The sequence below is a fragment of the Lycorma delicatula genome, chromosome 12 (assembly GCF_047948215.1).
Source record: "Lycorma delicatula isolate Av1 chromosome 12, ASM4794821v1, whole genome shotgun sequence".
NCBI lineage: Eukaryota > Metazoa > Arthropoda > Insecta > Hemiptera > Fulgoridae > Lycorma > Lycorma delicatula.
In genome coordinates this window covers 27,409,586-27,433,431 of record NC_134466.1, presented here as the reverse complement: position 1 = coordinate 27,433,431, position 23,846 = coordinate 27,409,586, and the positions used below count along the sequence as shown (strand labels likewise).

The 23,846-nt window shown below is 31.1% G+C and overlaps 1 protein-coding gene across 1 annotated transcript in view; it reads right to left on the bottom strand.

Annotated features, from left to right (window-relative positions):
* Nucleotides 1-23,846, bottom strand: part of LOC142332992 (GATA-binding factor C-like) — a 380,666-nt gene that overhangs the window by 180,075 nt on the left and 176,745 nt on the right. Inside the window, exon 4 of the mRNA XM_075379756.1 lies at nt 228-373. Within this exon, the coding sequence (XP_075235871.1) occupies nt 228-373 (146 nt within the window). The remainder of the gene's footprint in view (nt 1-227; nt 374-23,846) is intronic.

Below are 23,846 nucleotides of genomic sequence, written 5' to 3'. Positions count from 1 at the left end.
ATAAATATTTCAGCAAGGAATTGTTCCATTTAAAAATTAAAAACGCCTGTAGATATTTTCCATAATCTTTTACTATGCGTATTCGTCGATATTTTATCGATGAAATTGCTTTCAAAATTCAAATTATCAGTTATACACAGATTAATAAACAGACATTCTTAAATTAAGTTTTTGTTATTTTATTACACGATATCCTTAAACATTAATTCAAAATAAGTTACACTTACCAGTCTACGTTTGGGCTTGATTAACGGTCGATTTTGGCCATTCATTTTGTAATATAATCCGCACGCATTGCACAAATAATGGCCAGTACCATCTCTGCGCCATAATGGCGTCGATGTTGCACCACAGTTGACACATTCACGCCCTTCTGTAACATTAAATAAAATAAAAATTTTAAATCTTCCGTTATTTTTATATAATATTACGTCAAAAGTCTCATGATAATGTAAAAACAAAATATATACCAGTACTTAAATTATATGTTTTATGTTGTTATACAAATATAATGTAAATCAGATGTGATAAACAGAATAAATGCTAATAAAATTGAATTATGAAATTACTTCTTTTTAAAGTTAACATTATTGCTAAACAAAAACGGAAATAATTTAGGAAATAAAAAAAAATCATACATTTAGAAGTAAATTTTCAATAAAATTCTATAATTTTCTAAATAATAAAAATCTTCATGACACGAGTTAATTTTGTATAAAATCTTGTAAGTAAAATGTAAATATTACAAATTTTGTATAATATAATTTTGTAGGTAAAATTTAATTTAATTTTCAAATCGATTTAGCATTTTATAGAAAATTGAAGCAACAATTTTGCGTTTTGATCATTTATCATGAATAAATAACAATCTTTTTTTTTAATTTACGCATGAACGGGTGTTTTAACGTAAAAATGACTTAAATCTTGTAAATAAAAAGCATTTAAAAAATAAACTTCTGGATGTGAATAAAATCTTCGTACAGCATTTTTATTATATAAATTATTTATTTTTATGAATACGTTGGTTATTAAAACTTTTTTTAAAATAAAAAAAAAAAAAAACTTCAATAAATTTTTATTCATAGGTCGTCCAGAAAGTAAGAACCGTTTTGCATTGCATGCGCGCAACTTCACTCGCAACGACGAGTCAAACCCAGCAGGTCTCAGTCGTTCTGTTAAAGCGCTATAAGAAATTTCGTTGCTTTATTGTGACAGAGTGATTTTGCTTGTATTTATAATCAATAAAAAAAAAAACAAAAGTGAAAATGCTGCCCACTGTGAAGAACGATCGGTCATATTTTTTCTGAATGTGCAAGGTATTCGTCCTGTGGAAATTCATCGTCAAATTACAACCGTATGTGGTATCAGTGTACTGAATGAAGGAAAGGTAAGAAAATGATATAGTTTATTTACGGCACCGCTTGCTAAATGACAATGCACGTCCACATGCCGCAAAAAAAAACTTATGAATTTCGCAAAAGTTTCGGATCGGATGTTTTTGATCATTTTGTATACGTTCTAGATCTCGCTCCAAGCGATTTCTGCCCGTTTACAAAACTAAAGGTGTTTTTGTGAAAACGACTGCGACTTCAAGACAACTGTTCGTGAGCGACTTTATAGGATTGGCGGCTGACTTCTTTGATGACGACATACAAAAACTAGTACCACGATCAGCGGCGGCTCTCGTATGGGCACTGTGGAACTACAGCACCCTCTATTTGATATTATCGATAGCATTTAATATAATTTTTTTTTTCTTTAATGCTTTCTTTATACTTGTACGATATATAATCCTCAAGCTTAATGTCAAGTAGCCATCCCCCAGTTTATTAAAAAGGTACAAAAATCTTTGTATTGAACTGTGCGCTTCACAGTTCCAGCAGCGTGGTGTTTGTCTGTTGTGCGCATGTGAACATAGGAAGCTACACGCGAGGCTGCGAGGGAGAGAGCACTGTCGCTTCCGCAGTTCCGACCATGGAATGCTGGTGGAAGGTAGTTTTTTTTTTATTCCGCGTGTGTATCCAACGTTCCCTGTTCGTTTCCTTTTATAGTTCAGTCGGTGGAAGGAATATGGAAGTGGTTTAGTTGTTTTTTCGGTAGTGATCAGAACGTGGGGGAAAGCAAGTACTGTTTGATTGCCAAATCTGTCCAAAAATACGCTAGAAGGGCGAAACAGAAGGTAATTAGTAAAATCTAATTATGTATTTGGTTTTGTATATATCGAATATAAAATTAAACACCGTTGGACTATAATATTTTTAAGCGGACATTTTATTAAGTTATTAACTTTTATTACGTTACTGAGTTATTGAGTTCTAATAATACTAAAACATATTATTTGTATTGACATTTTATTTTTTATTGAGTGAAACCGTGTACCATATTCTTGAATGTGATAAAGTGTAGAATTAGATTATTATCCTGCTTCCAGCTATTCTATTTGATTAATTTTTTCCGGTTCTTTTATTTTACATAAAACTTTAACCATGACCTTGAAACGGCCCAGAAAATAATTTTCTGGAGCAGCACCCCGACTAATTTAGCAACGAGCCCCCCACTGGCCACGATTTAACAAACACTTGAAATGTTTTGGAGGTTATTATGTAACAAAAAGTAGCTTAAGTAAGTAAATAAGTAACAATGCTAAAATAAGTACAATAAATTTGTGATAAAATAAAAACGGTTTTACTTTCTGGATTCTCGTGCAATAATTTTTTTATAGAGATCATCCTGAACTATTTATTTTTCTTTTAGAGGAAAACTAAGTCTAATATAATAAGTTACATAATTATTTTATTATAAGCTATAATGCAAAATTAAATAGGAATAAATGAATTTCAATCAGTAAATTTAATTAAAAGTTTTTTAACTATTTTCTCGTATTCTAGATTTAAATTTAACAAAAATTAAAACAATAAGGCAATATGTTTTCTATTAACAGAAAACCATTTAACGTGTAATATTTCTATATCTTAATTATATAAATAAAATTATTTATTTAACTTATCAGAATTCACAATTTCTCTTTTATTTAAAAGACATTAATTCTTAACAGGGCTGAATGTGACAGATATTCAGACATCATAGAGACCGCAAGTAGAAAAATTTTATCAAATGTGGTAGAATTTTGAAAAAGACTAGACCAGTGGGCAAAACATATAATTACGCTCTAGGTTTAATAAATATGATTCCAGAAAAAATATAGGGAGTAAAAATAGTAAAAGAAGATAAAAATTAGAATATAAAAACAGATAATTGATAATACTATAAGTAGAAGTATAATAAGGAAAAGCGAACTTTTTTGAAAAAAAGAACAGTTAGTTAAAACCTTTTTCAATGTAATTATAATAATTAATTATAAGCTTATTTTAATTAAATTTAACATTTCCAAAATTGTTTCGCAATAGAAATTTAATAAAATACAAAGAAGACTATTATGAGTAAGTACAGGCTACAAAACGATGTTAGTTGTTCCTGTTGTTTAATTTTGATTTTTTTTTTTTTTTTTTTTTTTTTTATTAATGCATCAAGGCATCGTGTGAAAAGTGTCAAGGCTAAAAGAACCAAATTACTGGGAAAAAATATCCAGTCAGATTATTATTATAAACACAATGTTCTGCTATATATTATTATATACAGGTTATTTTATAGTTCTTAGTAGATAGGAAAAAAAAAAGTTCCTTTGTCTCACTTTTTATTTGAGATCTTTAAAATATTATAAGGTTTTTTAAATATATTATATAATACTTTTTTACTTAATTAAAGAAAAGTTTATCTAAACAACTTTTAATAAGCTATTATTAAAAAAGTTTATTATAATACTTATAATAAATATGTATGTATATATATATATATATATATATACACAAACAGACTGATTCCAAATTTCACGGCAATCTCTCGTTAGGTGATTGAATAGCTAATAAAATAAAAAAAGGTTCATACAAACAGATCATAAAACGGTTCGTGAGCGAGTTTCGACTCACGAAATATTTATCCCTGGTTTCTGCTCCCTCTGCAAAATTACCGTACCAAAAATCTTGGGAAAAAAATCGAGGGATAAATTTGATTCTTTCTTATGGTTTTTAATTTATTAAACTGAATAAAAATAGTCCCAGGCTTTTAACAAGCTTAGATTTTAAGAAAAATGGAGTAAAGCACGAAAAACATTTTGTCATTTTTTTAGGTCTGGGTTACTCTTTAACACAGTTCCTGGGGGGCTATGGAGGCTAGAGAGCTTACTTGTACTTAGAAAGCCCCCGATCGTGTGGGGGTCGTCTTCGGGCAATGAGGTCGCGGGCACCCCGCATACCACCATCTGATGGCTGTATTCTTCCCCTGTCAGAGGTAATGCTCCAAATGCGGTTCCAGAAAGGGAAGTAAAAAATGGTTTGGAATAAAATAAATTTGTTAATCTACCAATAAACAAATATAAATTTCCAGAACTTTGTAGTGAATTTAATTTTGAGAAAACTGATATTTGAGAAGTTCAACTTTAATTATAAACAAACTAATTATAATAGCGAATCAAAAATGACCTTTCTTTATCTGTTTAGCCTCCGGAACCATCGTAAGGTATTACTTCAGAGGATGATATATATGAATATAAATGAAGTATAGTCTTGTAAAGACTCAGCTCGATCGTTCTTGAGACGTGCGATTAATTGAACTTCAACCACCAAAGAACACGATCTAGTATTCAAATCCGTACCAAAAATGACCTGATGATACTAACAGGCACTTCGCACCAGACTTGATAGTTTTCTTTGGATCGCTTTAAAATTTTCAGATTACATTCACCTTGTTCCAGGATAGGTTTTAAGTCATAGATCGGGCCCCTAGTCCCCTTTGGAGGGGATGACAGGGGTATCAGAGCATCAAGTGAGAACCAACCGACCGTTTGTTTCATGTATTCAGGATACATTCTAGTTATCCCAGGGATGATTTTTAAACCGTATATCTAGGCCCTTGGGTGATATGAAAAGGGTTTCGGAACTTCTACGTTAAGAACGAGAAAAATGTTAGAGAAAAGAAAGCTTTTCAGTCTTTAATTATTATTTATCGGTATTATTTTCATGACCATGAGGATAAAGAACATACCGGGGAACTACACCAGCTAGCACAGTGTTATATGCCTCTAAATGTTTTCTCTAGATAATAAAGTTAGTAAAAAAAATATAAATGTACAAAAAAAGACTTACGGAAAATCTTCCAATTTACAGAAACCGAAGAAAATTGGAAAATACAAACCCGATCGAAAACTGTATGAACAAACTGAAAAATTTTCTAATACAATTAAAAGAAATAGATTTCATTATTGACTACCACCTTTATAGATTGAATGAATAATAATAATAGATTAAAAAGAAAAATATTCGATCACTTTTCAATAAAAAAGTGGAACTTTTAAAATCGTTTGCAGAAATTTCTTAATATTTAAAAGAAAAAAAATTCATAAAACATTTTTAAAATAGAAAAAAATTTAGGAAAATTATCAAAAATATGAAAGAATTCTGGAATTAATTCCGTTCTAAGATATAAAAGAAGAAGCAAAATGGACATAAGAACGAAGAGAAAATCACTCAGAAATAATGAAAAAATGTGAGAAAATATTAATAGTAAAAAAGGAAACTAAATGAGAATTAGTAAGCGGATTTTTATCTGGTCAAAATACAAAAAAAAAAGACCATGTTTGATTTATTATATGAGATGTGGGGTTATCTGTAAATTAAATTTTTTCAGAGCAAAAGAAAAAAAGTTAATTTAATCCGTGACATTTAAATTTCATAAATTTATTTTAATTTATAATTAAAAAATTATATTTAAAACAATTTTGATACAAATTGTGAGAGTATTTTAAATGCAAATATTTATCATGTAGCCGTCACGTTTTTTTTTTTTACTTCCTTGTACGAAGTAAAGGGAATATTGTGATCGCGAAAACTTTCGGTTTCAAGATTTCAACAGAAATATCCATTTTGATCATCCCTGAATCCATTTTTACTAGTTTCGGCGTGAAGTCTGTACGTATACTTCTCGCATAACTCAAAAACGAACGATTACTCGTAGAATGTTGAAATTTTGGATTTAGCACTATTGTAATATCTAGTTGTGTACCTTCACTTTTGACTGCAATCGACTGGACCAAAACTGTCCAAAAATACCCAAAATCCCCCAAAAAATTGGAATTGGGAGTTTTTCTTAATTGTCGTAATAAGCCCTCATTGAGAGCTTTTCAACGATATATCATAAGCGGTACTTATTTTCCTTGGTTCCAGAGTTATAGCGAAATAACATTTTAATTAATGAAATATTTGAATTCTTACAGGGGAAGGGACATCAGTTCAGATCTGATTTCATCTCCTTTTTTTAACTTTTTTTTTCTAAATTTAAATATATTGATTTATTAATAATTATTAACCTCTGATTGAAAAAAAAAATTGTAATAAATAATAATTCAATAATAACAATGAAAAAACAAAAATATATCAGAAGTTATTAATGAAATAAGATTTTATGTATTTTTCATTTAAAAAAAAAAAATGTGTATATGTAATTTAGTAGGCGTACAAGGAAGTCCAAATCAGATTTTTTTTATGTATCAGATGTTTACACTGAATTATGGTCTATTATTTTAAGATTATAATAACAAAATAAAATATAAAGAAATAAAAATTTATTAATTTTTTGTTCTATCGTTGTAGAAATATGGATTTAAATAAATTCCTTAAGGAGAAGGAATATGGATTAGTTTGTTGCATCCCATAACATAACAAGTAACGGCGTTCTGATACGTTATTTGAAATAAACGATTTAAATTTTACCCGTAAGTAGAAAAACCTTCATAAAAAATAACAAGCATCCAACGCTAAGATTAGTAAATAAAGTTAAAGAACAAACTTTTTTTTAATGGTCTAAATGAATCATCCAAATAAACAGCATAATATTCAACAGGAATTTAAATCTATAAATTAAATCTTTATTCTGTTTACCACAAAAACAACATATTTATCAGAAAAAATTATTTTTATAAATCTTATACCTGAAATGTATTACAGACGGTTTAAACATAAGAACAAGCAGGAATCATAAAGTACAAAACAAATTAACGTAACCCCTTACACTATGAAACAATAAATTATATATAATAGTCGTAAACATCTTACGGACATCTTCGGAGTAACGTCTTCGAAAGTACTCGGATATATACTTTTAAAATTGTTGGTAAGTGGAACTTTAAACAATATGTATATAATACCTCTCTAAGTATATGTTTTGTAGATACAGAAAAAAACATTCGACCGTTTCAAATGGGATAAACTAATGAAAATATTAAAGAATAAACCGGAAAGATAGAATATAATGTCAAAAAATCTACTTGAATTAAAAAATTGATATGATAATTCTTAAACTACACGGTTTGGATAATGATCAGGAGAGATAAGCAAAGATATCATCAACCTTGTTTAATATGTACAAAAAAATGTTCCAAATAAAAAATTAGTTTAGAAGGAAGGAGATTAAATTGTTTCCAGATGATTATGATTTTTTTTTTAATGGATAGGTATCGCAGGATATTGAACACATGATTTTAAAAATTAGAAGATACTATGAAAGAACAAACAATAAAAGAGAAGAAGCATTAAACAAAAATAAACAATTATTATTTACAAAGCTGGAGTTGATTGAAGAATTATCATGTGATTTATATTATCATAAATACGTAAAACGTTGACAATAAGAAAAGATAAAGGGAAAGCTGGAAGCATTTGAAAGGCGAAGATGGAGAAGATAAGAAAATATTAAACAGAAAGAAAAAGTGAAAAGTGAAAAAGCACTGAAGAAAATGAACGGGAATAGAAAGTTTGATTAAAACAGTATTAGAAAGGGAAAAAATTAAATATTATAAACATTCCAAAAGGAAATTTGAGTTATAAAAATCGTTAAAGTAAATCCAGGAATAAATAAAAATGAAATGAATCACATGATGCAACAAGTGACTTGCTTAAGAGCAGATAACCCATATCATGATAATAATGATACAACTTAAAAATATATATCACAGTACTTTGTCTTCATTTTTAGATGTTTTACTATATTCATCAATATGAATAGAAAAAGTAAAGCTCACATATATATATATATATATATATATATATATATATATATATATACACACACACACAGAGTGATTCAGGAGGATAGGGCAATACTTTGACAACACATTCTAGAGGCTAAAACTAAGAAAAAAGTTCATATAAACATAGGTCCGAAAACGCTACGTTAGTGAGTTATACGCGTAGAATTACTGCGCAGTGCAGGTGAGGAAGCGATTGATAGATTATACAAACTGGTGTGTAATATTTATTAAAAAGGGGAATTACCGTCAGTCTTCAAAAAAAGTGTTATAGTCATGATACCAAAGAAAGCAGGGGCAGATAAATGTGAAGAATACAGAACAATTAGTTTAACTAGTCATGCATCAAAAATCTTAACTAGAATTCTATACAGAAGAATTGAGAGTGGAGAGTGGAAGAACTGTTAGGAGAAGACCAATTTGGTTTCAGGAAAAGTATAGGGACAAGGGAAGCAATTTTAGGCCTCAGATTAATAGTAGAAGGAAGATTAAAGAAAAACAAACCAACATACTTGTCGTTTATAGACCTAGAATAGGCATTCGATAACGTAGACTGGAATAAAATGTTCAGCATTTTAAAAAAATTAGGGTTCAAATACAGAGATAGAAGAACAATTGCTAACATTTACAGGAACCAAACAGCAACAGTAATAATTGAAGAACATAAGAAAGAAGCCGTAATAAGAAAGGGAGTCCGACAAGGATGTTCCCTATCTCCGTTACTTTTTAATCTTTACATGGAACTAGCAGTTAATGATGTTAAAGAACAATTTAGATTCGGAGTAACAGTACAAGGTGAAAAGATAAAGATGCTACGATTTGCTGATGATATAGTAATTCTAGCCGAGAGTAAAAAGGATTTAGAAGAAACAATGAACGGCATAGATAAAGTCCTACGCAAGAACTATCGCGTGAAAATAAACAAGAACAAAACAAAAGTAATGAAATGTAGTAGAAATAACAAAGATGGACCACTGAATGTGAAAATAGGAGGAGAAAAGATTATGGAGGTAGAAGAATTTTGTTATTTGGGAAGTAGAATTACTAAAGAAGGACGAAGCAGGAGCGATATAAAATGCCGAATAGCACAAGCGAAACGAGCCTTCAGTAACAAATATAATTTGTTTACATCAAAAATTAATTTAAATGTCAGGAAAAGATTTTTGAAAATATATGTTTGGAATAATCGCTTTATATGGAAGTGAAACTTGGACGATCGGAGTATCTGAGAAGAAAAGATTAGAAGCTTTAGAAATGTGGTGCGATAGGAGAATGTTAAAAATCAGATGGGTGGATAAAGTGACAAATGAAAGGGTATTGCGGCAAATAGATGAAGAAAGAAGCATTTGGAAAAACATAGTTAAAAGAAGAGACAGATTTATAGGCCACGTACTAAGGCATCCTGGAATAGCCGCTTTAATATTGGAAGGACAGGTAGAAGGGAAAAATTGTGTAGGCAGGCAACGTTTGGAATATGTTATTTACATCAATTTTCTTATAATTAAATTCTCTACAATTTATATTTAAAAAATGTATGATTTATCGTCAATTTAACAACGTTATTGTACTTCAAACGTAAAAAAATGTGTTTTTTGACCCTATTTTTGGCGTTTTACATGAGATATCTTAGAAACTAAGAGAGATAGTTCTGGGACGTACTTTTTTCGATTTCCCAGCTCAAAACCCATAAGAAACAATTGAATTTGCTCCTTAATTGATCTTCCCAGAATTTCAGAAAGCCTTAATTTACCCGGAGGAACTGAAAATCGGGTGAAATCTTTCACTCTGTATAACTCGCTAACGAAGCGTTTTCGGACCTATGTTTATATGAACTTTTTTCTTTTTTTAGCCTCTAGAATGAGTTGTCAAAGTATTGCCTTATCCTCCTGAATCACTCTGTATATATATATATCTATAAGTACATATAAAAACGTCATTATCCTTCGATCAAATTGCTGTATTATTTTTCGTATTATAAAAAATTCTCGTACTTATCTATAATCTCTATAATTATAAATTATATGTATGTAACTTATAAAATTTATACAGAAAATACTGTATTTACTAATAAAATATGTAAATTATTTATTTATAATAAAATTATGCGATAGAAAACGAAAACACAATGACAATGATTAATTAAATTTTTAACATAATATATAAAATAATATAATATTATATACATATAGAAATAGTTAATACAAAACGATGACTTGCAACCGATTGTCGTAGCTTGATTTTCTTGTTAACATGCGACATTAAAATCAAAATTATAGTAATTGATTTACTTCTCACAAAGATGATAATAACAAAAATAACAGCCAAAGTACAATCAGTTCAAATAAAAAAAAGACTTATTAAAAAAAAAGTCCATATTTATATTTTATAAGTGATAAGAATGTACAATTTTCATTTTTAATGAAAAAAAAAAATTATACCCGATACGTAAAGCTTATAAATTAAGATTTATTGTATCTTATAAATTATAATACAAACACAAATTAGTTTAATATTGTAATAAAATATACCTTTTTATGAATTACTTAAATGAAAGATTACGAAAAATTTTACATTACCTCTTTTTTACCAATTTTTCAGGTAATGAAATTTCAGCTATCCGTAAAACCGCATTAAAAAATTACATAGTACTTAAGATCAACTATTTAAAATACAAAAAAAAAGTTTTCCAGTTATCACTATCGATATGGCAGTCATTTCCGATGTAAAGACAAATAGTAATTTTTTTAAAAATTATATGTTTGAACAATACTACAATAGTATTTGTACAATACTTGAATAAAACGGATTTCATTTCATTTCAGTTCACAAAGCAATTAAGAAAATATTTCGTTTAAAATTTCTATATACCTGAACTAGTTGTTATTTATAGATTTTGGAAAGTGTCGTACAGCAACTTGATACCAGACTTCTATGGTGCATCCACACCGCACTTTTCTGTGAAGGCATCCTGGCGCTGGGAATAATTGGCGCAAATACCTAAGTTGTCTGAAAATTTTTGAGCCTAACATAGAATGACGTATTTTTTCTATCATAGTTTTATTTGTCTCTGTTCAAGTCGATACATTTTTTCCAGCGATGCTCTATAAATTCTTTAACCCTTCCAAATAGTAACTGGCATCTTTATCCGCAAAATAGGCATTTACGTATGCGATAATCTTCTCGTCTAATAAAAATCTCTTTCTTCCGACCAAAACTTTAAGATTAGGAAACACGAAAAAGTCGTTTGGGGTCAGATCTGGTGAGTGGTTAACCGATTCAAACTACAATTCGTGAATGGTTTGTGAGCAGGCACATTATCCTGATGGAAAAGCACTTTCTTCTTCTTCAGATGCGTTCTATTTTTTCAATTTCTGCCTTCAGCTTGTCAAGTAATGATGCGTAATACTGTTCCGTTATTTTTTTACCTTTTTGAAGACAATCGATAAAAAAATTCCGTTACTAATCCGACAAACAGTTACCGTCACCTTCCCGACCGATAGAACCGTCTTTGCCTTTTTCGGAGCAGCTTTACCCTTTTCAGTCCACCGTTTTGACTGTTGTTTCGTCTCAAAAGTGTAGCGGTAGATCCACGTTTTATCTACAGTTATGAATCGACGCAAAAAATTCGACTCATTTTGCTTAAACTGCTCCAGCAGAGCCTTGGAAATGTTCATTCGAAAGTGTTTTTGGTCCAAAGTGAGCAAACGCGCTTGTAGTTTACCCATATCTAATTTTTCAGTTAATATACTGCAAACACGTTCTTTCGTTATGCCCATAGCCTCCACTTCTCCGCCCTTAATTTATCGGTCATCCAGTGGTAACTTAAAAGTTCATCAAGTGGTAACTTGATGAACTTTTTAGATGATATCGGTGGTGGTTGCAGTTTTTGACCGTCCCGAACACGCTCATCATCAACCAAGCTGGTACGACTATGTTTTAATTAAGCTTTTCATCTTTTCACGGTGGCAAACAATGGAACACAGTCCCCGTAAACAGCGTCCAAGTCGGTTTTAATTTGGGTAGGCGTATTGCCTTTCAAATGCAAGTATTTAATCACGGCACATTCGATTTTTTCCATTTTCACAAAAACACTCACAATGACTTACTCCAACGATTATCAAACAACTGAGCGTTGTAAATGGCTGAAACTTTGGTGAGTACCTTTCAACGCATGTGCGAAAGCTGCTATAAAAATTAAAGTATGGTATTTTGAAGTCATTTCATTCATATTATAATGCTGTTATCAATTTTATAATTTACATTTAACCGACTAAATGCAATTAATGTATTTTAATAAAAAATATTTGCGTTGTATGTTTGTTAGAAAATGGTGAAGTCGGTTTTCAATCTATCAGATTACAAAATTTTATTCCGTGTTGAAGTACTTATAATTTTTAAATTTTATGAAGCGTTTTCATATTAGTTTTTGGTCAAGAAGGAAAATTCTGCATGTTTTCACCTTAATCACAGATATAATAAAGATTAATAATAGAGGAAAAAAACAAATTATTCCCTTTTTTTGTTTATTTTTGTCAAAATACGCTATGAAAGAAAAAACTACGACAATTGATTTTTCTGAGAGGTCTCACGAGAAAAGAGAAAGTTTCAAGACAAATTATACTGGTGAAAATAATTTTTTTAAAAAATCATATTAAAATACGTCTGGAAACGCTTTGCTTTCAATTTACGGCTAGCGAAAGATTTCGGCCGGATTTCAGCTCTTCTAATAAAAAAAAAATTAATGGCATTGATGAAGTCCTACGCAACAACTACCTCATGAAAATAAACAAGAATAAAACTAAAGTAATGAAATGTAGTAAAAATAATGTAGATGGGCCACTGAATATAAAATTAGGAACAGAAAAGATTATGGAGGTAGAAGAATTTTGTTATTTGGGAAGTAGAATAACTAAATATGGACGAAGCAGGAGCAATATAAAATGCCGAATAGCATTGGCAAATGGTGAAATTAGGTTCCAATCAGAAATACAATTTTGTTACATCAAAAATTAATTTAAACGTCAGGAAAACATTTTTAAAAGTATATGTTTGGAGTGTAGGTAGCTTTATATGGAAATGAAACTTGGACGATCGGAGTACCCGAGAAGAAAAAATTAGAAACTTTTGAAATGCGGTGCTATAGGAGAATGTTAAAAATCAGATGGATGGATAAAGTGACAAATGAAGACGTGCAGCGGCAAATCGATGAAGAAAGAATCATTTTTGGAAAAACATAGTTAAATGAAGAAACAGACTTCTAGGCAGACCATATATTAATGAATCCTGGAATAGTCATTTTAATACTGGAGGTGCATGCATATGGGAAAAATTGTGCAGGCAGCCAACGTTTGGAATATGTAAAACAAATTTTTAGGAATATAGGATGTAGGGGTTATACCGAACCCACCGGGTTGTTTTAGTGGTTAACGCGTCTTCCCAAATCAGCTGATTTGGAAGTCGAGAGTTCCAGCGTTCAAGTCCTAGTAAAGCCAGTTATCTTTACACGGATTTGAATACTAGATCGTGGATACCGGTGTTCTTTGGTGGTTGGGTTTCAATTAACCACACATCTCAGGAATGGTCGAACTGAGAATGTACAAGACTACACTTCATTTACAATCATACATATATTCTCATTCATCCTCTGAAGAATTATCTAAACGGTAGTTACCGGAGGCTAAACAGGAAAAAGAAAGGAAAAGGGGGTATACCGAAAGAAACGAGTGGCACTTGAATCTTGAAGAGCTGCATCAAACCAGTCAAATGACTGAAGACAAAAAAAAATCGACCAACTTTAATTTTTCGGACCCAAATTAAGGAATAAAGTTAATGATTTCTTATGTAATTTGAGCTGGGAAATACGATAAAACAGGATTTAATTTCAGTAGTTTTTAAGATATCTGACGTAAAACGATAATTTATAGGAACAGATTCAAAAGAAGTACACAATTTTCGTTGTTGACCAGTTGTTAGTATTGCCAACCTACACAATAAGTTTTTTTTAAAAATATTTCTAAATTAAAATGCATTTCAATTTAGTTTTTTTACGTAGCTATTTTGTTTTACCTGTGTAAATTATTGAATATACACAGCTAAACAAATATTATTTTATAGAATTTTTATTTCTATTAAAATTATTTACAGTAATTAGCATTTTTGTTGTTAAATTAAATTCTTTACAAGTTTTATTAGTAACAAATCATTTAACAAAACTGTTGTACTGCAAACTAAAAAAAACCTGTTATTCGACTGCGAATTTTGTGATCTTAAAAACTACGAAAGTTACAGTTCTAGGACCAGTATTATCCTATTTTCCACCTTATATTACATAAGAAATCACAATTTACTCCTTAATTTGGTCCCAAAAATTACAGTAGGACTTCTTTTTATTAGAAGAGCAGAAACCCGGGCGAAAAATTTCGCTAACTTGAAAGCAAAGCGTTTCCAAACCTATGTTTTATATGAACTTTTTACATTATTTTCACCACCAGAATATGCCGTGAACGTTTCTCCGTTTTTTCGTAGGACACTTTGCATATTAAATAATTTATATGAATCATTACATATAAAACAAATTAAAACATAATTAATTGCATCAATTATTATTATCATTATTAATGAATTAATTAATAAATTATAACTGGGTTATAAAAACCATACTTAACACAATTAACTATAACATTAGATAACTCATAATAGTAACGCACTATAATTAAACAATTGAAAAAATAAAGTACATTTATAACACGTATAATAATAAAATTACTATTTCCTTAATGGTAAAAATAAGCACTGCAAGGGTTTGATGGTTAAATTGAACGGACCACCGTTCAATTATTTTCTTAACCCCTCTAGAACCTAATTTCGTATTGGAATAACTTCCCCTTTGCGTAATCCATTTATCGTCTGTCAATCGACTGTAGATTTGTGGGACATAAACCCAGTATATTTATTTACATCGACAGCCACATAACGTATGAAATTAGTTATTAAAAAAAAAAAAAAAAGCTAAATAGACTTGAACAAAAAAAAATGTATGCTGAAAATGAAATTGAGTATGGATAGGTTAAAAATATTCATTATTACAGCGAGGAAAAAAGTAATATTTCAACAAAAAAATTATTTTAAATTATTTACTGTGAAGAGAAAAGAAATGAAATAATCAAGTAAGTAATAACATAAATGAATCCTATTGTGAACTACTCCTAATGTAATAAGGTGTGAGTTAATTTCCTTGTAAAAGTTACTGTACATCGCCCAAATCAGCCCTGAAGTATTTTAATTACGTTTTATTTTCTTTAAAACTTCTTAATAAAACCCCTAATTTTAACATCATTAATAAAAAATTATTAAGCCTATGTCTACGGTATCATGCCATTTCTTAAAAACCTTCAAACTGAGTTTTCAAGATAATAAAAATGGTACGTAGCACCGTTGCCTGAATTCCATAAAAATCAATCATGTTAATCGATATTTAATAAAATAAATTGTTCTTGTAGCAATTTTTGTTAAAAAAAAAATAATAATAATAATTTATTATTAAAAACATTTGATCGACCTTTGTCAAACCAACAATAAAGCTGTTTTTACGAACAATAAAATACGAGTAATTAATTGGATTTAGGAAAAAATAAATAATTGATGCGATTTTTAATAAATTATAAAAAACCTTCTAACCAGTTTACATTGAAAAATATGTTAAAGATTTTATTTTTATACAAACAATCCGATCTTACTAAAGGCCATTTGTATGTGTGTGTGTGTCCATCCCCCCTTAGCTTAGCCCCGGAATATACCAATCACTAGCGGAAAATGTCGATTCGTTAGTACATGTCTCGTGGTGGTCAGGTGTATACTTATTATATATCGATATATCGGATATATATCGATGTATATGCGAAATATACATTAATAATATATATTTTTTTATTTATGTGACTGTTTTTCTTCAAAACAATAATGAACTATAACCAAAAAGTAGGTAACCGGAATGTACCGATCACTAGCGGAAAATCGCGATTCGTTAGTATCAATTTCTAGAGTTAAATCAATTTTAATTTAACTTACGTTATATCGATTTTCATCATACAAAAAAAAATTACACGAGGTAATCAATTTTGGACACCTAATAATCCCATTCCGAGATTATCCCTTTCTCACTTTTCTTGTTTAGAAAACAAGAATCACCGTCAGGTATTACTTCAGAAGATGATATATATGAGTCTAAGTGAAATGTAGTCTTGTACAGTCTCAGGTCGACCATTTCTGCGTGGAAAGATTATCTCTCCCACAGATCCCACAGATATATGGGGATTATCGAGATTATTCCCCTACATATAGGGTTGTAATCCTAATTATAGGATTATATAAATCCCTCTTCGGGTGGGGTTACCGCTCAGAAGGACGATCTGACCGGAGGGCGTGTCTAAGACACGCCTTCTGCAGCTAGTATTATTCTATCGATGAATTAGTAAATTATAGTAATTAAATATGTTTTATTAAATCTTTAATTTTCTGTATCTCCGTTCCAAGTGGACACCAAACTAAGAGATCGAGATAAAACAAACAGAATTGATTAGATCGGGGTGTCGTTTTCCATCATGACATACTGTACATCTTTGGTGACCGATTGAAAATAGAGAGACTTGAGCCGAGAAGTTTTCATGCATCTACCTTTAAGTCTTAACCTTGCACCGTCCTTATGCGGTCTCCACAGAATATCATATCAATAAAAATATAGCTTTAAATGAGGTCTGTGAAAATCTTTCATCTGGGAACAATCTTTCATCCCTAAAAAAAATTCTACAACGAATGGATTATGATTTTATCTAATAAACAAAACGGCAAAAGGCGGTCAATCAAAACGTCTCAGATTTAGTTTAATAAACTACATTTGAAATATTAAAAAAATCTTGTTTTACTTTTCCATTAAATTATTTAAAAAAAAACATTTTCACCAATCATAAAAGACTTTTTGAAGATTTTTAATTGGGAAGAAATAAAGAGAAAAATTAAAAAAAAACATTGTCCTGTACAGACACATACTCTCTCTCACAGACACACGTATATATATATATATATATATATATATATACAGTAACTCGACAACCGAGCTTTGCGCAGGGTACAGCAAGGAGGTTTCATTTAAATATTTTATTTCTTGTGTGTATTTAAGAGAGAAGCAGGGAGGGATAATAAATTGCAAACAGTTTTATTTATCTCAAAACTTTTACTGTAAACCTTGATAGTTCACTACGTTTTTCGTTTCTCGTTCGGAGCGCAAACAAATAAATTATTTGACGTGCCGACTCTTGAGCAAGTTAAATATACGAGGACAAGTCAATTATTATCCGCAATTTATTTATATTTTTGTTTATGTTGGTAGTACTGTCGTGTTGCGCAGATGACGCACGCGTGGTTTAATTGTTATGTCTGTGCAGGTTTGATGCTGCTAGGTTAGTTCCATTATCGCTGCCCTGCCGTTAACCATGACTGCTCCGCTTTCTGTTTGCACCAAAGAAGAGCAACGTTCAGCGATCCGTTTTTTGTGGTCGGAAGGTGTATCAGGGGCCGAAATTAATCAAAGACTTTTGGTACAGTACTGGAACAGCGTGTTGCCGCAACGGAGTGTCTATGAACGGATTAAAAAATTCAAAAACGGTCGCACAAGTGTTAAGCACGACGAAGGAGCCGGACGACCGTTTACCGCCACAAATGACGAAAACATGGAGCGTGCACGTGACACGGTTTTCTTAAACAGATGAGTAAGTATCGATGAAGTGGCTCATCGTCTGCAAATTACTCACGGTTCTGCCTACGAAACCCTCCACAACAGACTTGGGTTTCATAATGTCTGTGCAAGATGGGTCCCAAAACGACTAACACAGTAGCATAAACAAACGCGCTTGTACATCTGTCAAAAGCATTTAGATCGCTACGGTAACGAACGGGACATCTTCTTAGACAGAATCATCACCGGTGATGAAACACGGATCCGTCATTACGACCCGGAGAATAAACGGCAGAGTATGGAATGGAAACGTCCAAATTCACCCTGCAAAGAAAAGTTCAAGACCCAACCGATCACAGGAAAACTGACGCTTACGGTTTTTTGGGACTCACAAGACCCAGTTCTGGAACATTATGAGGAAAGGGGCACGACAATAAACAGTGCGAGTTACAGTAAGATGCTTACTGCCAACCTGAAGCCTGCAATTCGAAGCAAAAGCCGAGGACCGCTATCGAAAGGTGTTGTGTTGTTGCACGTCAATTCTCATCCACACTGTTGAAACGCTCCAGAAATTCAACTTTGAAGTACCGGCTCATCCTCCGTATAATCCAGCTCTTGCCCCTTCTGACTACCACTTTTTTGGTCCAGTCAAAGAGGCATTTAGAGGCCGCCGATTTACCTCGGACGAAAGTGAAAGAAGCGGTGCATTTCTGGCTCGCAGCTTGACCGGAAACCTTCTTTTATGAGGGCATCAGGAAGCTTGTGCAACGATGGACCAAGTACGTTGAAATGCAAGGGGACTATGTTGAAAAATTATGTATATTTAAGTTTCCTATTTGTATTGCAATAAAATTTATAACAACATTACGGATAATAATTGATTTACCCTCGTAATGGGGGTACAAAAAACATGAACTTTTTAAAATTTAATGCTTGCCAGATAAATTGACTGTTCCTGTGCCTTGTTGATACTCATACTCCTCTATAGTTTTATCGGATTACGATTACGATGATTATCGAGAAACATTAATTATTGTGTTTCGGGCTGGTAAGAGGAATAGTAACGTTGTGTATTATATAGTTGGGTGTGATAAGTAGATTTGTTAAGAGTTTGTTGAGATCCAAGGTCATGTTTTTGTTGAACTGCATTCACGGAAGGTTAGGGACTATTTACAGGTGAACCGTTGCTTCAAGTGCTAGGGCTTGCGGTCTAGAATTGTAAGGGAAAGGAGCTCTGTTCGTATTGTAGTACGGGCAGGACAGCACGCCAAGGACTGTTCAGTCAAGAAAGCGAGGAGTACTCCCTATTTGTGAATTGTTCCAGAGTAGGGAAGCCAGCCAGCCACGATTGTAGGTCATTGATATTGTATTCCTGCGTACAGGAATACCGATATCAATGTTTTATGGTTTTGTTAGGTTCTTGTTTCTGTTTCTAATTTTCAACGTTTTATGTATAAGATTTCTGTGTTTAGCGTTCTGTGTCGCGGGCTGAACTCAGTCATTCTACCATCGGTAGTGGTCACCTCGGTATGGTCTTGTTTAAGACTAAAAGTAATGTCTGTTGTCTCCATTAAGGTTTAGTACACCGATGGGAATATCACACGCGTCATTCGCATCAGTGCCATCTTGACTGAGGCAAGACTGCAAAATATCTTGAGGCTTGTTAAATACGACCTCCTGTAAATCCCATAAGGGGTTACGGAGGGGGTGGTATGGCGTCCGGAACCGTCACATAGCTGGTGTCTTCCTCTTCGTGGTCAACATGTAGCTGGAAATCTAACATATTACCAGCTTATAATTCATTCAGTTAATAAAATTTTATAACGGCAAAAATTAAAAACGATTGAAATAATCTTGATTCGTGATAATTTTCGAGGTGGCAGTTCAACGTTCTACCGCTAAATTTTTTTAACTTTTTATTCATTTATATGGAATTTAAGAAAAAACAACAAAAATATCAAATTATAGGTATGAATTGATTCAATAATTTTAGTAAAATTTTGTGTTCAACATGCTTTTTACTATACGTAGATAAGAAACCGTTGTCTCTTAATACTCTTTTCTTCGGTGGCATTTCGGTAGCTTTAAAGAGTTTTACAGAGTACAAGGGTTTTACAGAGTAAAAGTTCCTATGCAAAATTTGCAAAATTATTAATTTTCCAAGATAATTCTTTTCCCGTATTATTATTTTTCCACTTCTAATTGTCCTACAATTGAATATCATTTTCTCAATAATCATCAAATTTCATAGTAACGACTTTATTTCTCGCTACATTTCTGTAAACTAATTACAAAATTTGAAACACCGAGAGTGTAAAAACGGAGGGGGGTAATCTTTAAAAATGAAATCTAAATAACAATTTTCTTCCTCTTTGGAACTGTTAGTGTGCAAAATTTTATTACGATCGGAATAAAACTGAATATCTGTATAAAAGGCAAACGGACACACAAACATTTCTTTTTATATATATAGAAGATACGAGTATATTAAAATGGTTAGGTAGCATTGTCATTGTAAAATTACATATGATAATAATTATAGGTTAATTTAAAATATAATAACATATCCTATATACCAGTATTATTATTACAAAGATAATTAGAATAATAATGATAATGATAATATCACAACAATATTATAATAATCACGTGATCAGATACAATAAAAACTGATAGATTATAATATGGATAGCTACTGCCATGTTTACATTGAAATTAATGTTGTTGATGGGAGGGGAACTACTCACACACACACTATATATATATATATATATATATATATATACAAAATAACGTTGTAGATGTTAGATTCTGATTAGTAAATAAGATAAAAATGAAAAAAAAAACCATCAAATGACATGAGAGATCATATAGCATGCCATTGCATAGTCGTTTTTTTTTCATTTTTTTTTAACCTAAACTTAAACTAAGCGAAGAGTTTTGATGGTAGAAACCAACACAAATAATAATAATAATAATAAACGAATAATCTAACATAACAACACTAAACCAGCCAGGTTTGACTACAATTTCCGGTTATGTTTGAAACTGTACTGCAACAACCGCTTCTGTTGTTGAATATTGTGTTATTATTGGATGACGCCACAGGAACTTACTAATTACATCGAAATACATCCCACTTGTAATAGTAATAATAATAATAATAATAATATATGCTATTAAACAAATTTAGTAACATTATAATATTAAAATTTACATTCTATATTCCATAAAATTTACGAATTATTCACATTTAAATAAAATGTTAAGTATTACTAAAGTTATATGTTGAAAAATATTAAAAAAATTACATGTAATTAAACATAATTATAAAAAAATTACAAGTAATTATATAAAAATAGTTAAATAATTTTTTTTTTTGATAAAAAATTGTTCTTAATGAGACAATTGAACGTCTGGGAATTTATGTAGAATTATAAAATGTACAAGGCTGTAAGTTGAAATTATCTTTAACCAAAAAGAAAATCTATAAAAGTAATACAAATTTTTTTTATTTATTTTTTTATATATATATATATATATATATATATATATAGATTATATTTGTTAAATGAGAAATAAGTCGAATGTTAAAAATTTATAAAAAAAAAAAAAAAACACTAAATTATTTTTTGAAACATGTTTCAAAAAATTTATAAAATATATTTTTTATTACGATACAAAAGCTAATTTTATTTCTCAATTTTGTAAATTACTGTACGTCGTAAACAGCTTAAACATACATATTTGAAAACCTTCAACATAATTTTTTTCTAACTCAAACTATTTAATTTATAACATACGTTAAACTACTACTCCTTTATTGGTTTTTCTCAATACTTTAGATCAGTAGTTCCCAAACGTTTCTGAGTCCCGGCGCCCTTTTTCAATTAAAACTTTTCACCTCGCTATCCTAAGTAAAAGTATGACCACTCGTTAAGAGATGAAAATAAATAAAACTTCGTGCATCTTCGTAATTTTTTTTTTTTTTACTTTATTAACATTAAATTAATAATTATAAATGTCTTTGTTCAATTAATTATGAAGATTTTAGGGTTCGTTCACATGATAGTGTTTGCTAACGCGCGGTTGCAACCGCGCGTTATCATGTGGACGAGCCCTTACAATATTTCACGGCGCACCAGTGAAGAGGCCGCGGCTCCCCGGGGCGCCACGGCGCACAGTTTGGGAATCACTGCTTTAGATTATTTAAAAAACGTTTTCCATTTATGAAATTAAAATTTATTGTAAAATATTTTTTTTCTTTTTCCTGTTTAGCCTCCGGTAACTACCGTTTAGATAATTCTTCAGAGGATGATATATGTAAATGAGTGTAAATGAAGTGTAGTCATGTATATTCTCATTCGACCATTCCTGAGATGTGTGGTTAATTGAAACCCAACCACCAAAGAACACCACGATTACAGTTACACGGTATACACGATCTAGTATTCAAATCCGTGTAAAGACAACTGGCTTTACTAGGACTTGAACGCTGGAACTCTCGACTTCCAAATCAGCTGATTTGGGAAGACGCGTTCACCACTAGACCAACCTGGTGGGTTATTGTAAAATACTGCCTTACAAAATTATTATACATTATATATACTGAGTTATATATAATATTACTGAGTTATATACTATATTTGTTTAATTCTTTATTTATAATTTTTCACAAATAAAATTTTATAATGGAACTAATCTTATGATAGTTCTAGGTACCGGGTGATTCAAAAAGGACTTTTCAAATTTATTAGCGTAAAAAATTTATTGAGATAACTTACAGATTCGGTTAAATTCTCACTTCTTAGCAAAATACATCAAGTTTTGATACACGTAGCTCATTAGTACCGAATTCGGCCACCAGTGCTGTTAACAGTGTTGTAAAAATGGATAAATTTAAAAGGCTGAGTATTTTGGATTCCGGATTTACAATCGCCAACTGCAATTCAACGTCATTTTCGTAGAGAATACGACAGGAAGCCTTCTAGTACACATCTATTTACTCTTGGCACCAAACCATCATTAAAACAAGTTGTTTTATGAAACATACAAATTCACCAGGACGCCCACGCATCCCTGAAGCTGCTGTGAACAACTCAGAGAAATTTTGTGCTTAGTCCGAAGAAATCAACTCGACGTGCGTCACGTAATACTAGCATTCCACAAACGATTTTTTGGGGCGTATTTAATAAACGTTGTTCAACAACTTAGATGACGACAAAGTTGCTCGACTACAGTTTTGGGTGGAAATCACGGGTAGAATTCCAGACAACGAAACATTTTTAGACGATGTAATTTTTAGTGATGAGTCACAACATTTTACATAAGCGGTATGATGAACACGTATAACTGCCGAATATGAGATAGCAAAATTTCTCATGAATCTTTGCAGCATATTCGTGGTAGTCCTAAGGTTTTTGTGCCCTAAGCAAATAAACACTGTACGGCCCGTTCCAAGGAGGCAATCGTAAATGGTATCGTTTATCTTGACATGCTTCAAAATATTCTAATTCCTCACTTAAACGATGATGACCAAGATGAACATCTCACTACCGGTTAGAAGTACGAGATTTTCTTGATAATCCCAGGTCGGTGGATTGGTTGTGAAGGTCCAATCGCATGCCCAGATTTGACCCCGCTAGATTTTTTCTTGTGGGGTATCATTAAAGATCGGGCCTTTCCCTGCTGATCTTATTAAGCTAAGACTTCGAATTAATACCGCAACTCCAGAGGTAATGCCCGACTTACTGGCTACAGTCTGGAATGTAATCGACCTTAGATGGAATTTTATTCATTACAAATGGAAGTTATATCGAATAAAAGTTTGGTAACAAACTTGATGCATTTTTCTATGAAATGAGACCAAACCGAAGGTGTAAGTTATCTACATAGATTTTGAAATGCTATTAAAGATGAAAAGTCATTTTTGAATTACCGGATATTTATAGAAATAAATATAAAAAATCATGTAGCCTA